This window comes from Chanodichthys erythropterus, chromosome 22 (assembly GCF_024489055.1).
Source record: "Chanodichthys erythropterus isolate Z2021 chromosome 22, ASM2448905v1, whole genome shotgun sequence".
NCBI classification, from domain to species: Eukaryota; Metazoa; Chordata; class Actinopteri; order Cypriniformes; family Xenocyprididae; genus Chanodichthys; species Chanodichthys erythropterus.
Window position 1 is genome coordinate 11,762,858 of NC_090242.1, and position 15,393 is coordinate 11,778,250.

The 15,393-nt window shown below is 37.5% G+C and overlaps 1 protein-coding gene and 1 long non-coding RNA gene across 3 annotated transcripts in view; one reads left to right on the top strand and one right to left on the bottom strand.

Annotated features, from left to right (window-relative positions):
* olfm1b (olfactomedin 1b) overlaps window positions 1-15,393 on the top strand; it is a 33,825-nt gene that overhangs the window by 5,093 nt on the left and 13,339 nt on the right. Inside the window, exons 1-4 of one of the 2 annotated variants that reach the window (XM_067376286.1) lie at window positions 8,222-8,723; window positions 9,867-10,016; window positions 11,238-11,393; window positions 13,964-14,183. In XM_067376286.1, coding sequence (XP_067232387.1) covers window positions 8,574-8,723; window positions 9,867-10,016; window positions 11,238-11,393; window positions 13,964-14,183 — 676 coding nt within the window. In that variant the 5' untranslated portion in view covers window positions 8,222-8,573. Of the gene's footprint in view, window positions 1-8,221; window positions 8,724-9,866; window positions 10,017-11,237; window positions 11,394-13,963; window positions 14,184-15,393 lie in introns of those variants that run through there. The other variant, XM_067376287.1, reaches the window with a different exon arrangement.
* LOC137012823 (uncharacterized) lies at window positions 5,016-8,140 on the bottom strand. Its single transcript, XR_010893617.1, has 3 exons — window positions 8,060-8,140; window positions 6,131-6,250; window positions 5,016-5,095 (listed from the first exon to the last, which is right to left on the bottom strand). It is a non-coding gene; the product is annotated as an uncharacterized lncRNA (long non-coding RNA).

The following is a 15,393-nucleotide window of genomic DNA, read 5'->3' on the forward strand; positions in this document are numbered from 1 at the left end:
GTGTGTGCGTTTAAAAGGAAACACAAGCTGTTGTTTATATGATGGCATTTCACCACCCCTGACACTCATTGTTTCTCTCTAACAATCCATAAATCACACACGCACACACACTCTTCTTGAAATCTCCAATCGAACACTAGACAGACAATCAATCATCAGCAATCTCTCAATCTTTATACTTGTGTTGTCCATTATAGAATTCTGTAGCATCTGAACTGTGAAAGGGCAAGTGTGTGTTCATTGTTTTAGAAAAAGAGATGCATAAGGACTGGTTCACACAGAACATGTTTTTCTATTCCACTGCGCTACTTTTTTTTTATATAAACATGCATTTACTGCACTTTGAGAATCCTTTTTTTTCCGTGGACATGAATGATTTGGAGAGGTGTGCTTTAGCAATTAGAAATATGATTTTTGCCATGAATGAGTATATAGAGAGTCTTGTAGACACATGGATAGGCTGTTTACTAAGAAACCACCTCACAAGCACCTTGAATACTATAGTGAGTCAGAAAATCTTAGCAGCCACATAGAAATACATCAGCAAACAGCCAAAACAACCAAGCATCTGAACAGTAATACACTAACAACCATTCAAAGCACCCTAGAAACACACTAAAAATCACTAAGTACACTTTAGCAGCAAAGCAATAACTCTGGCAGCCATCCAAAACAACATAGCAATCAAATACCAACACACTATACACTAACATCCATTCAGAACACCCTGCGGTATTATATATAATTTGCAGGCATCAGGGATATTAAAATTGCTTTTGAATGCACGCTCGCGTTTTACTTTTGCTTTCTAATTCATGAGCACGTATAATCTGTGTATAGGGAGTGACGGTACTGACCACGCATTTTACAAGATAAGATAGGGTAGAGTGGGGTAAAATGCCCCCTACTATTTTTCCCAAAATAACCACTAGATAAAGTCAAAATATGCTTTTGTTGTTGCTATGGACTAGGTTGATGAGAGTGATGAGGAAGTATTCATGGTGAAGCTTACACTGGCGACGTACCTGAGAGGAAACGGATTTTATGTTAAGTGATATAATTTTTAACAGTAAGAAAAATGGTGTTTTAAAGCTTGTTGTTTTGCAGAACATTAGTTATATATGAAGTGATAACAGCAAGGCCTGTAGTTAGGGAGAACATGTAATTTAAAGAAAATATAATTATATTTATTGGGGTAAAACGTCCCATCTTAATTACTGTAGTTACCATGTTCTGAACATCACATCCTTTGTTTTTCCATCAAATATAATTTAAGTAAGTGGTTGAATATAAATATTTGGACTTTATATTTAAAAATTACCTCAAGTTAACACCAGCTATCTAGTTAGCTAGCCAGTTAGCATCAGCTAACAATATTTTTCAAATAGGCTGGTTTTCAGCATGGCTCATTAAAGGTGCCCTAGAATCAAAAATTTAATTTACCTTGGCATAGTTGAATAACAAGAGTTCAGTACATGGAAATGACATACAGTGAGTCTCAAACACCATTGCTTCCTCCTTCTTGTGTAAATCTCATTTGTTTAAAAGACCTCAGAAGAACAGGCGAATCTCAACATAACACTGACTGTTATGTAACAGTCGGGATCATTAATATGTACGCCCCCAATGTTTGCATATGCCAGCTCATGTTCAAGGCATTACACAAGGGCAGACACAGTATTAACGTCTGGATCTGTGCACAGATGAAGACTAGGTAAGCAAGAAAGAACAATAGCGAAAAATGGCAGATGGAGCGATAATAACTGACATGATCCATGATTACATGATATTTTTAGTGATATTTGTAAATTGTCTTTATAAATGTTTCGTTAGCATGTTGCTAATGTACTGTTAAATGTGGTTAAAGTTACCATCGTTTCTTACTGTATTCACAAAGACAAGAGCCATCGCTATTTTCATTTTTAAACACTTGCAGTCTGTATAATTCATAAACACAACTTCATTCTTTATAAATCTCTCCAACAGTGTGTAATGTTAGCTTTAGCCACGGAGCACTATTAAACTCATTCAGAATCAAATGTAAACATCCAAAATAAATACTATACTCACATGATCCGACACATACATGCAGTATGCATGATGAACATCTTGTAAAGATCCATTTGAGGGTTATATTAGCTGTGTGAACTTTGTAAATGCACTGTATTATAATCGAGAGCGAGGGGGGCAGGGAGCGCGCGATTTAAAGGGGCCGCAGCCTGAATCGGTGCATAGTTAATGATGCCCCAAAATAGGCAGTTAAAAAAATTAATTTAAAAAATCTATGGGGTATTTTAAGCTGAAACTTCACAGACACATTCAGGGGACAACTTAGACTTATATTACATCTTGTAAAAACTGGTTCTAGGGCACCTTTAATAAATATTCTTATTTATCTACTGTCGTTTTAGCTTGTCTTTTTAAATTTAAGCTAAAACTGCTTATACTTTGATGTTGGTGTAAATGTAAAAAACAAACTACTTTTTCAGAGTGGGGGCAAAAGGCCCCCCAAGGTACAAATGTAATTTTTGTTAAAAATCCAATAACATGAAAACTCTGGACATTTTTCATACTTGGTTTATAATTTATGTAATTGTCACTGAAAACTAGGATATCTATTCTAGACACATTTAACTTTTGCTTCACAGAAAACGTTACATAGTCCTTAAGGGGGCGTTTTCCCCCACTCTACCCTATTTGTCAGTGATCTGTGCGCACTAAATCCTCCGCCATCGTCCTGTCAGTCACCTCTCTTGTCTCCTGCTGCACGTGCTGCTTTCAGTTTATAATTGCAGCATCCATTGTCCAACTGAAGTAAATGTTTTTTACTTCTAAAAACAAGCAAAACAACAGTGGGGGTGGTGCTGCGGTGGGCAAGTAATGTAATCAGGCATTGCAACACCTGGCAACCACCCAAAACACCCTTGAATCTTGCCTGTGAATTTTGCAAAGTCAAACACCACTCATTTTTTTCTTTTAAGAAAATCTACCATCTGTTCACACACAGCACCAAGATATATATTTTTTCTAAATCACAAAATAAATCCCTATGATTTGAAGCAGTAATATTTCAGCTGCAGACGGATATTCTATAAACTACCACTGAAAACAGCAGGAAGAACAGACTGCTTGGAGAACGCAGTGGAAACGCAGGGGAAGGGGAGAGTAAATGTTCAAACAGCAGGGCTCCGTTCCAAACACCTCTGCAGTACCACGGACACCAGGGCCCAGAGTCAGGCTGAGCATTTGAAGTTTCTGCAGAAGAAAACTTCTGAAAACACGGACTTCTCCTCCTCCTCCTCCTCCTCCTCCCTACACACTGCAGAACCGTTAGGGAGGTATCCAGCACTCTTGTAGAGACCGATGGATAAATCACTTATATCATGTTGGACTATTTTTTTTTTTACACACAGCCTGAAGCTGAAGGCTTTACTGTAGACCATTACAGATGAGTTACTGCTGCCACAGTCTCCTTCTGTCCAACAGCTCAGATGGCTTCTGCTGGTACACTCTGAACCAACCACCATCTAGCGCTCCTGATCTACAGTACAGGATATTATAGTTTTGCTGGGGGCTGCAGAAATCGCACAGCCTACACATGAATTATTAAAGATGATAAAAAGAACAGTGTTAAAGGGAATCCCAATTTGAGATTACGGTTTTGCTTCTCTCTCAAAGTAAAATTGATTGCTGTTGCCTTAGAGAATGGAGCTATAAAACATTCATATTGGACGTTTACTGCAGATCTTGTTTCGGAATTAATAGCAATATGTACCTGACCCAAACAGATGAGTGCTTTTGTAAAACTAATCCATGTGTTTGTACAGAACATACAGATTAAGGAAGCTTTTCATACCACAGATAAAAAAAAAAAAACTATGTACTCACCTTCATGTCGTTCCAAAGCCTTTTGTTGAACAAGAAAGCAGATGTTTGGCAGAACGTTCACGCTGCTCATTTCCAATGAAACTGAATGTCAATGGATGCTGTTGAGTTTCAAATATGACAAAAAAATAACAACATGAGGGTGAGTATAAATAATTACATAATTTTAATTTTTGGATGAACTATCTCTTTAAAGGGGTGGTTGATTATGATTTCAATTTTTTAATTTTAGTTAGTGTGTAATGTTGCTGTTTGAGCATAAACAACATCTGCAAAGTTACGACGCTCAAAGTTCAATGCATAGGGAGATACTTTCTTTGAAAGAATTCGTTATCTAAAGGAACACAGTTGAGTTTCACCGTTTTCGAATCCATTCAGCCAATCTCCGGGTCTGGCGGTACCACTTTTAGAATAGCTTAGCATAGTTCATTGAATCTGATGAGACCAATAGCATCTCGCTCAAAAATGACCAAAGAGTTTCGATATTTTTCATATCGGCCTAGAAAATCGCAACTTTTCATTTTCCATCAGTCTTAGTACACGATGTCACTACAGAAGAGTCAAGTTTTAAATAGGAAAAATATCAAACTCTTTGGTCATTTTTGAGCGTGATGCTAACGGTCTAATCAGATTCAATGAAATATGCTAAGCTATGCTAAAAGTGGTACCGGAGATCGGCTGAATGGATTCAAAAATGGTAAAACTCAACTGTTTGACTCTAGGGGAGTTGGAAAATGAGCTTATTTTCAAAAAAAAGTGGAGTGTTCCTTAAAGGACTACAACAAACGGCTGGTAGGGACTACAATGAGCTGCTTCCCGGGTTAGTGACATCAATAACTGTAAAATTTACATAAACACTGCCCCCTAGAACACGCAACAAAGGGGGTAAGGCCATGTTGGGCTGCTTTAGAGAAGAGGAAGAGTTGTTGTAGTAGAGTGTTGTCACCATGCCGTCATTTTACGCCGGACTGCTTCACAAACGAGAGTCAATTCAACACTGGATTTGCACAAAACATTAACATGACGACACATGCTAGTCGATGAGTTGAATCAACTCCACAGCAACGACAAATTTATCCACTAACCATTCAGAAACGTCCAGTTTCATTCTAAAAGTTGTAACTTCTCCCTGAGTCTCTCTATCAGTGTAGTCTCCGTTGAGATTCACCAGCTTTGTAGTTGTTGAGCAACCGAAGCGCTCCGCCCTCTTCTGGAAAGCGGGCCAGGAAAAAACAGCTCATTTGCATTTAAAGGGACACACACAAAAAACAGCGTGTTTTTGCTCACACCCAAATAGGGGCAAATTTGACAAGATATAATAAATGATCTGTGGGGGATTTTGAGCTGAAACTTCACAGACACATTCTGGGGACACCAGAGACTTGTAAAAGGGGCATTATAAGTCCCCCTTAAGGTTTAGCTTTAACCTCATTGGTCAGGGTTAAATGTTAAAACTATCCTGTTGATCAGTTCACTGCTTAATACCACAAGCACAATTAATTTGATGTCTTAATTTCATAAAACCACTCATATTTCTATATACAAAAAACGTGTTGTCTTTTATATTCTAGATTTAATGTGCAGAGGGAAATGGCCAATAAACCCAATTAAATTCCTGATGTTAAATAAACGAATCAACATAGACATTTGGCATTACGTTTGATTGTTTGATTCATTAGCCAAAACATTTCTTTATTGAAAAGTGTTTATTTAGCACAGTTTTGTAATTAAAAAGCTGTCAGCTTTTATCAAGAGCCAGAAAGAAAGCTAGGTTCGAAATAAGTATTTAATTAACACAGACAGGTTCACAAAGTTTACAGAGAACTAATGAGACCAAATGTTACATCAAATATGAAAAATAACCTCCCAAAGGCACTAATTTGTAGATAAGTGTAGATAAGTCCAAGGCCATGACACAAGGTCAGTTAAACATTGAGAGTGTTCTAATAGTCTATGTGCGGTGGATATGTTGCTCATTAATCTGAAATAAAAAAACAAGCCAATGTGATTCAAGTTGTGTTGTTCATTGGCAGACACACACAGAGATCCCAAGGCCAAACAAATTCAAGCCCAGAGTGATTTGTGCTGAAGTGACCTTCTGTTTCTATGGCTCTGTTATTCATTCACTCCATCTCTTTTATGTCTCTTTCCATCTCCTCTCACACAAAATGCAACCAGTGTGGTAACCAAGGTATCTACAAGGATGTCATGTCCAGAAGATATTTAACTGTCATCAATTACTCACCTTTGTGTTGCTCCAAACCTCTGGTTTCTAACATGGAGCACCAAAGGAGATGTTTAGCAGAATATCTGAGCTGCTCACTTCTGTACAATTAAAGCAGATGGGGACTTGGACTGTTGAGTGCTGAAAATAAATGAGATAAAACATTATAAAAGTAGTCCATTCAGCTATTCAGCCTGAAATTTCAAACTTGCCTGACAACAATGGGCACCATTCAATTTCATTGTATGGAAAAGGACACCTTGGACATTCTGTTTAAAATAACTCCTTTTGTGTTCTACGGAAGACCGGAAATCATACAGGTGAGAGTGAATAAATAATGGCAGAACTAGTCCTTTAAGGCCAGTACAGAAAGATCAGATCATTGTTGATCCACAAACAAACAAAAATGTGTATGTGTGTGTGTGTGTGTGTGTGTGTGTGTGTGTAATAGACAGTGACAGGCCCGGAAAGAATATCTGCCCTAGATTCAATGTTTTAGATGTTTTCTGTGTGATGTTTTATTAAAGTGAGGTTGGATATGCTGACAGAGACACAACTGGATGCCTGACACTCCCTGAATCTCTCTCAGTCTCTCTCTCTCTCAAAGGTCAGTCTGTGGAAAGTGCAGTACCTTTGACATATTCATGTTTTTATCAACAAAAAAAAAGCTGTTTATTTTAGACCAAAAATCGTGTTTATTTATTAAACAACTGAGAATGTATATTAAAAAACTAAAAGACAAAGAAGATATGAATACATTTTATAACTGAACACAATAAAAACTATCCTGAACTGTATTCTCAGGACAATGGTATTTTTTAAATAAATTATAGGTTATCACGTGCTATATAAACTCAATTTATGCTATCTTCTACATTGTTCAGCAATACTTGTTTCATATTTCAAAGAAAAAAAAAATCTTAAATCCATTTTAAACAACAGGTTCCCATTGTGACAAATCCCTTATAGTTTGACTAAATGCCCGACTGCACGTGGAATAAAGTTCAACATTAACTTGAACCGTATCTCTTTTCCTGCAAAACAGTGAAACAATTTCATTAAACACACAAAAACTTTTTTTAAAGTAAGAAGTAATAATAAATAAATAAAACTACCCTGAGAAATATTCACTGGAGTAAGAAATGTGACAAACAGTCCCGGTCCCCCCAGCTTATTTATATAATTTGGTTATTTAAGGTATCAGGATTCGTGCACATCTAACTATGACGCGTTTTGCACCTCTTACTGTGTCAAGACTACTCACTAACATGTCTAGGTCTGTGAATAATAGGTGTTAACCAAGTGATTCATGAGACTGCACACTACTCGTTCTGTCATGCTGCCAGATTGTAGTCGGTGTAATTGCACCACAGTACCGCCGATCACGACACGGGGGCGCTAGAGTCATTCTAATGCAAACTGAGTAAATGCACTTGGCGCACTGAAAGTGTAGGGATTCGTTTTCGGGATTCTCTGTCTTTTTACAGTCTATATTTCAGTTTTCACCAACAATCCATCTACGCATGTGCATGTCAGATATTTACATATGTTTAAGGCTGCAATAAAGATATTCCAACCACATACGCCCCATATGTTTCCCTTTATTTCCCAGTCGTTTAATATATACCTCTGATGTCTCGTGACACATCTTGTGAGTTCTTTGTTATATTTCTGAAAAACACTGATGTGAGTGATTTATGATTTTTGAAATAACCCTTCAGCTGTCTGTTTAAATTCAAATTCTTTTCAGTAGCCACAAGTGACATTACAAGTTTTCTTTAAAACAATAGTTTAATCGTGCGAGAAGAACCTTGTGCCGCGAAAACTAGGCTACTGACAGAAAATATGACGCCCCCTGAAAGTCTGTATAATTTGCACACTGGCAGTGACAGTTAATATGGGAATAGTAAGAGGCAGAGCGCGGAAGAAATGTGATCATTACTCACTCACGTTGACCTGGAATGGGGCGTGACATTGGTTATGACAATATCGGGCCATTAACTCTATCCGTTGTCAAGTGCAAATCCCTGGTGGCGAGTCTCGTGCACACAGGGGCGCTTCGCGCTCTCCTTATATAGGAGCGCGTGGCGCCTCCTCCTTTCTCATCCACGGAGAGCAGTCGGCGTGTGCAGTTGTAATCCATCCAGAGTAATTCACTTGCGTTGGGAAGGCGGACCAATAAGGGCGTGAACGCACACAAAAGAGGCTTGGATAACAGAAAAGGCACCAGACGGGACCAGCGCAGAGACGAGGGTCACCACTGCTCGGTTTTCATCACTTTAACCACACCGGATTCAACCAACGGCATACATCAAGATGAGCACCCTGAGACCGTCCGAACCGGGACCGTTAGAGGAGATGATGTGGATGATGGTGATGCACGAGGCGCTCACGGGCAGCGATGCTCGCCGTTACGGTTCCCCGGTGGCTTGTGTAGAATGAGAGTTTGGGTCAGTGCGCAGAGATGTCCGTGCCTTTGCTGAAGATCGGTGTGGTGCTCAGCACCATGGCCATGATCACCAACTGGATGTCCCAGACTCTGCCATCACTGGTGGGGCTCAACACCACCAAACTGACCGCGGCGCAGGGCGGCTATCCGGACCGGAGTATAGGAGTAAGTGTCGGGTTATTTTCCCTGAAAATTCAGTTGAAAAGTTCAGATATTAAGCATTTAACATGTAAAAAAAAAAAAAAAAAAAAAAAAAAATTATATTAATAATAATTCACGCATATAGCAGCGCGATGCAACTATGCGTTTTTGTAAGGGTTCGTTCAAACGGTGGTGTTATTCTTTTGCATTATGTAGCCTACTATACTTTTATTCTAATTTTCGAATGCAGGAACGCGTCTTCCCTTCTTGCGCGTTCTTTCTCGGTTTCAGAAAGTGGCGTTCACAGATATGCTGCTTGTGACATACGCTTACCTCATTAATATTAAAATGTGTATGTTTTCGCTTTGAATATGAGCGTTCCAATTTGCCCTAATAAAACTTTTTTATTTTATTTTAAGAACCAGAACTGCTGCTATAGTCTATGTCAGTGAATATCAGCAGCATGTTTGCGATTTCACTAGAATGAGATTCTAGAAAATGCCATTCAGTGAGTTAAATAGGTTTTAAGATACGGTTAAAAAGTCATACTTGAGACATTGTCGTGTGTCTCGAGCGAACGTGTCTTGTGTGAACACACTCTTGAGTTCCAAAACAGAACTGAATGAAACAAAGTAGCAGCATTTAAAAACAGATGTAACGCAACTGTGCAGTTCTTCCACAGTTCTGTCATTTTCACTTTCACAGTTGTAATTGGACAATAACTTGTAATATTAACAAATATAACATGAAAAGACTGCAAAGCAGCTGGAATCAAAGTCTTTGCAGTGTGGTAATATTCCATAAGTACACCATTGGTTTGGAGATTTAGGGCTCTCTGGTCCTGCACCAGCGGATGTTCGTCAATCCTCCATCTGTTCATCACTCTCACCAACTCCAGGCCGACTGTGATTGGATGTAACTTAACAGCAGTTCTGTGTGTGTGTGTGAATGAGACTGATGTTTGTCTTCCTGGTAGTAGATGCAATGCTGCTGCATTCTGATTGGTGGGTGGGGATATGGGCGTAGTCTGAACAGATGGGGTTTTATGTAATCTTGTGTCAAGTGTTTGTAATGCCAATGAGTATGGGATTATAAATGAGACTATGAACTTTAGATGTTGTAATACGTGGTAAGATCACCCTTCTCGTTCTCTCTGCTCTCTCACAGGTTTTACCCGCTAACCCAGAGGAGTCCTGGCAGGTGTACAGCTCGGCTCAGGACAGCGAGGGCAGGTGTGTGTGTACGGTCGTTGCACCTCAGCAGACCATGTGCTCAAGAGACGCCCGCACCAAACAACTCCGCCAGCTACTGGAGAAGGTGACCTCCCAACCCATAATGCTCTACTGCAGGGATGGACAACTCCGGCCCTGGAGGGCCAGTGTCCTGCAGAGTTTATCTCCATCCCTGATAAAAACTCACTCGCCTATAACTTTCTACTAATCCTAAAGACCTTGATTAGCTGGTTCAGGTGTGTTTGATTAGGGTTGGAGCTAAACTCTGCTGGACACTGGCCCTCCAGGACCGGAGTTGTCCATCCCTGCTCTACTGGTTTGCCCTTGGGCATCACATTACCTTTAACGCAAAGTTGCCACAGACACCGAATCTATGACAACCAGAGTTTTCCTCCTGAGATCAAAGTGACCTAGAGGCATGAGTCTAATCTCGCAGACAACAGTATCATTCACAAACACACAGAGTTAATGAGTTCCACTGGAACACGACTGGCGCAGAGGCAAACAGCCTTTCCTCAGAAAGACAATGATGCAACTCCTCGGACACATCAAATCATTAGCAGACTTGGAATAGATACAGAACTCGCTAGTTTCCTGAAGGTCACGAGATTCATTATTTATAGATGATTTTAGAGTAGTTATTTTTAGACATTTCTTATAATATATATATATATATATATATATACACACACAACTTTTAGATTTTTTTTAAATATATTAAATATATACAGTATAGAGCAGTAACTAATATATATATTATCTCAATACCAATAATGAATATGTATTCAGTATAAATACATATATACAATATGCATATACAGTACAAATAACATTAGTAACAATAATTTTACAAAATGTAATTTTATGAAAATATTATTTTTGATGACAAATTACCAATTATTAAAAATAATATTCTGCCATAAAATAAAAAATAATATTTGTTAAAAAAAATTTGGAAAAAAAATCATAATTTGGTATTATATATATATATTGTTATTAATGTTACACATAATATTACACATAACACATTTTTATATATACACATAACATTAATAAAAATAATTTTACAAATTGAATTTTATGAAAATGTTCTTTTTAATGACAAATTACCCATGATTAAAAAGAATATTCTGCCATAAAAAAAAAAATTAAAAAAAAAAAAAAATATATATATATATATATATATATATATACACACACAAAATTACAATTTCAACATTTTTATTAAATAGAATTTTGCATTATATCTCTAATACCTGTTTGTGTGTGTGTGTGTGTGTGTGTGTGTGTGTGTGTGTGTGTGTAGGTGCAAAACATGACGCAATCAATCCAAGTATTGGACCAGCGGACCCAGAGGGACCTGCAGTACGTGGTGAAGATGGAAGATCAACTCCGAGGCCTGGAGACCAAATTCAAACAGGTGGAAGAGAACCACAAACAAAACATTGCCAAGCAATACAAGGTAAACACACAATTATATGCAAGCACTGCACACACTTCACACGAATCCACACATCAGCCCATATGGATACAGCGCGCACACACACTAGCGCACTACAGACTGCATGCACACCTATAAATGCTTGTGCGATTTTTGTGAAATGTGCAGAACTCGATCCAAATACTTAGTGAACTTTTGTGCAAATGTAATATGCAAATGCATTGTTTGTGCAAAACTGTAAAGATTCGGGGTTTTTTTTACATTTAAAAAAATTTATTAAATGAGTAATTATAATAAAGAATAAAAAGTTAAACAAGTAAACATTAAGTAAAAACATAATGAAATTAAAAATATTAAACACTAATAAAGGATCTGCACATTTCAGTTCCTATAATGTACCATAACAATCAAAACGTCCCGTCACACACACTTTGCATGCTACGTGACACATGCATGGAATGTAATATTGTTTGCACTCTAACACAAGCGTGCTTGTGCGAGTACATGAGCGTGTGCGTGTGTGACTGTGAGAGCACGTGAATGTGTTAGATAGGTTAGCGAGTTAGCTCCCTGTGCTGAGTGTGTTGTTTCTTGCTTGCAGGGCTAACTATAAAGACATGATAGGAGAGCCAGAGGCCAGAAGAGGCAGGTCTAACCCACGATTGGCTGAAGTGGGCGTCAATCATGCTGTTTATGTCACGATTCTCATATTCTATACGACATTAGCTGTAAGAAACACTCCTCCCCCTCCCTTATCCAACCACCAATCAGATCTCCTCCTGCATGCTACCTTAAAGAATTGTTACGTTTTATTTATATGATCTACATTATTTAGTTTCATTGATATATTGCTATTATTATTATTATTATTATTACTACTACTACCATTATTATTCTCATCTTTGCTAGTAGTGCTTAAGTTTTTTTTATTATTATTATTATTACTCTTATTATTTGTCACTATGAATCTTTGGTTTTTGAAGTAATATGCGTTTTGGAAGTAAAGAATTTAATCTTAACATCACATTGTTGTATGTGAGTTGTAATTTCAGCATGTGTCCCTTTCTGCTGTTGCATTCTAAACGATAACTAATAAAGTCTTTTCCCAATTGTTTACCGTGTTCAGAGCGCTTGATTTCGTCGATAAATGTTTGTAGATCTATCATTTTTATACGAATCTCAGTAGTTTTACTGCAGTTTGGCCTCTGGTCTCTCACTGGCTCTACAAGCACACACGCACACACACATATTGGGTTTTCATGTTTTATGGGGACTTTCCATAGACATAATGATTTTTATATTGTACAAACTGTATATTCTGTCCCCTAACCCTAAACCCATCACAGAAAACGTTCTACATTTTTACATTAAAAAAAAAAAAAAAAAAAAAACAAAAACATAAACATCACTTATTATGATTTATAAGCTGTTTTCCTCATGGGGACCAAAAAAATGGCCAAAAGTATGTGGACACCTAGTTAGATGAATTTTAGAGTGTTTTTGACCCACTCAAGTACATCTTTATATGTAATTTCATAATTACTTCTATAGTCTTTGATATATGCTTGAAGTATTCTGCCGAATGTACTGACAAGCTCTTATGGTGAACTAAAATAGGCTTTAATGTCATTTCTATTGAAACTTGTAAATCATGTATTTAAATATATTTGTAATTATTACACATTTGTAATGATAAAATTGAAATTTTGTACATTTTAAAAAAGTAATATCATATAACATACTATCAGTTAAAAATATAATCAAGTACTCTGCATGTGCTTTAGTATGTAACATCAAAATAATTCAAACAAAAATGATTAAAACTAAAAATAAAAATAATTTAAAATGTACTTTAAAGTATAATTTTTCACAGTATTACAATGTTCAATTTTATAAGTGTTCTTAAGTATGTTAAAAAAAACATCTGCAAGTAGTTTTTTTTTTTAATGATTAAAATTTGAAGTACGCTACAAGTGCACATTCAATAAAAGCACACTTCATATTCACAAGCATTTATAGGAAAACAGGGCTCTTTTTGCTCTAGCAAGGTTCATAAAGAATCATTTATCTCAACCCATGTTTGGGTCAAATATGGACACAACAATGGGGTTTGTCTATATTTGACCATATCAAGGTTTGAAAGCCAGCATTTGTTTAGAGTGTAGTTGTCTGACATGGAAGAAACTTGACTGACCTGCACAAAGAATCTTTGCGATCTTTGGCACTCACCCAACATCAGTACCTCACTGACGCTCAGGAGCAAATCACTGCATCCATGTCCCAGCATCTAAATCCCAGAGGAGTAGAAGCTGTTATAGAATGACTAACTCATTATAAATGCTAATGGTTCTGAAATTAAAACACATATTGATGTGGTGTGTAGGTGTCCACATACTCTGGGGCATATATAGTGAAACTTTTTCCAGGAGTTTCCAGACAAACAAACACATTAATTGATGCACACAACCTCACGTACAACAGTATTCAACACCTAGACTGTTCAAATCAGTGTAGACAACGAGGGCTCAGACAGGCTTCACAATGTACAAGTAAGCCAGACTTTCCAACTTTCCCACATTACGTATTTGCAGGCCATAAAGGCAAAAATGGCGGAGCTGCGTCCGCTAATCCCCGTACTCGAGGAGTACAAAGCTGACGCCCGGCTGGTTCAGCAGTTTAAAGAGGAGGTGCAGAACTTGACAGCCAGCCTCGGCCTCCTCCAGCAGGAGATGGGAGCCTACGACTACGATGACCTGCACTCCCGTGTGGTTAGTCTCGAGGAGCGGCTACGCGCATGCATGCAGAAGCTCGGTAAGACACACCGCTAACATAGACATATACATGTTTTCTCAACATGGTTTAAGCAAGCAGGACGTGATCCTGTATTAACATTGTTTGTACATTCTGGAATTCTGAGTGTACAAATTACGCTTAAACAACAACAGTGGCATAACATCTAAGCACTTTCAATGGAAGTAAATGGAGCCAATCTGTAACTCTTTTCAAGTCAAGTCACCTTTATTTGTATAGCGCTTTTTACAATGTTGATTGTGTCAAAGCAGCTTTACATTGATAACTGGTACATTATTTTGGCTGCACAGCAGCTCTTAAAGAATAGTGTCAATGCAGGCAGATCAAAGCACATTGCACATTTTCCTGCCATTGACGGAGTTTTCCGGCAAATTGAGTCAAATCCATGGTTAGGGCTAGAAGGGATACAGCTACAGCCTGATTGTCCTACTGGGTATGCGAACATCAATTTTGCATCGTTTTTGTCACCCTGAACAACAATAAATTACTGTATTTGCATTATTGTAAGGGTAGGTTTATCATTAATAAAATGAATTTATTGTTATTTTATAGCGAGATTTTGCATCTCTTCCGGCCTATTACACATCTTCTGAAAGAGTACAGAAGCTCCAGATAAAAACACAGGCGAAGAAGCAGCAGAAACAAGCGATATAAGCATTGCTTATGCGATCAGTAAACATTTAACATATAAATCAGAGCGTCCAAACATTACCGAATGAAATGTGACCCTAGACCACAAAACCAGTCATAAGGGATTATTATTATTATTTTTTTTTTAAATGAGATTTATACATCATCTGAAAGCTGAATAAATAAGCTTTCCATTGATGTATGGTTTGTTAGGACAAAATTTGTCAGAGATACAACTATTTAAAAATATGGACTCTGAGGGTGCAAAAATTATTTTTTTATATATTTATAGTAGGTAATGTACTAAATATCTTCATGGAACATGATCTTTACTTAATATCTTAATGATTTTTGGCATAAAAGAAAAATCGATAATTTTGACCCATACAATGTATTGTTGGCTACTGATACAAATATACCTATGCTACTTATGACTGGATTTGAGGTCCAGGGTCACAAATGTTGACCCACGAATAGGACTGTTCAAGCTTTGAGGGTGTTGAGGGAAGCAATCTACTCCATATGATTTTATTATAATTCTGAATGCAATCTGGACATTGTCTCTGACAAAACGCATCAA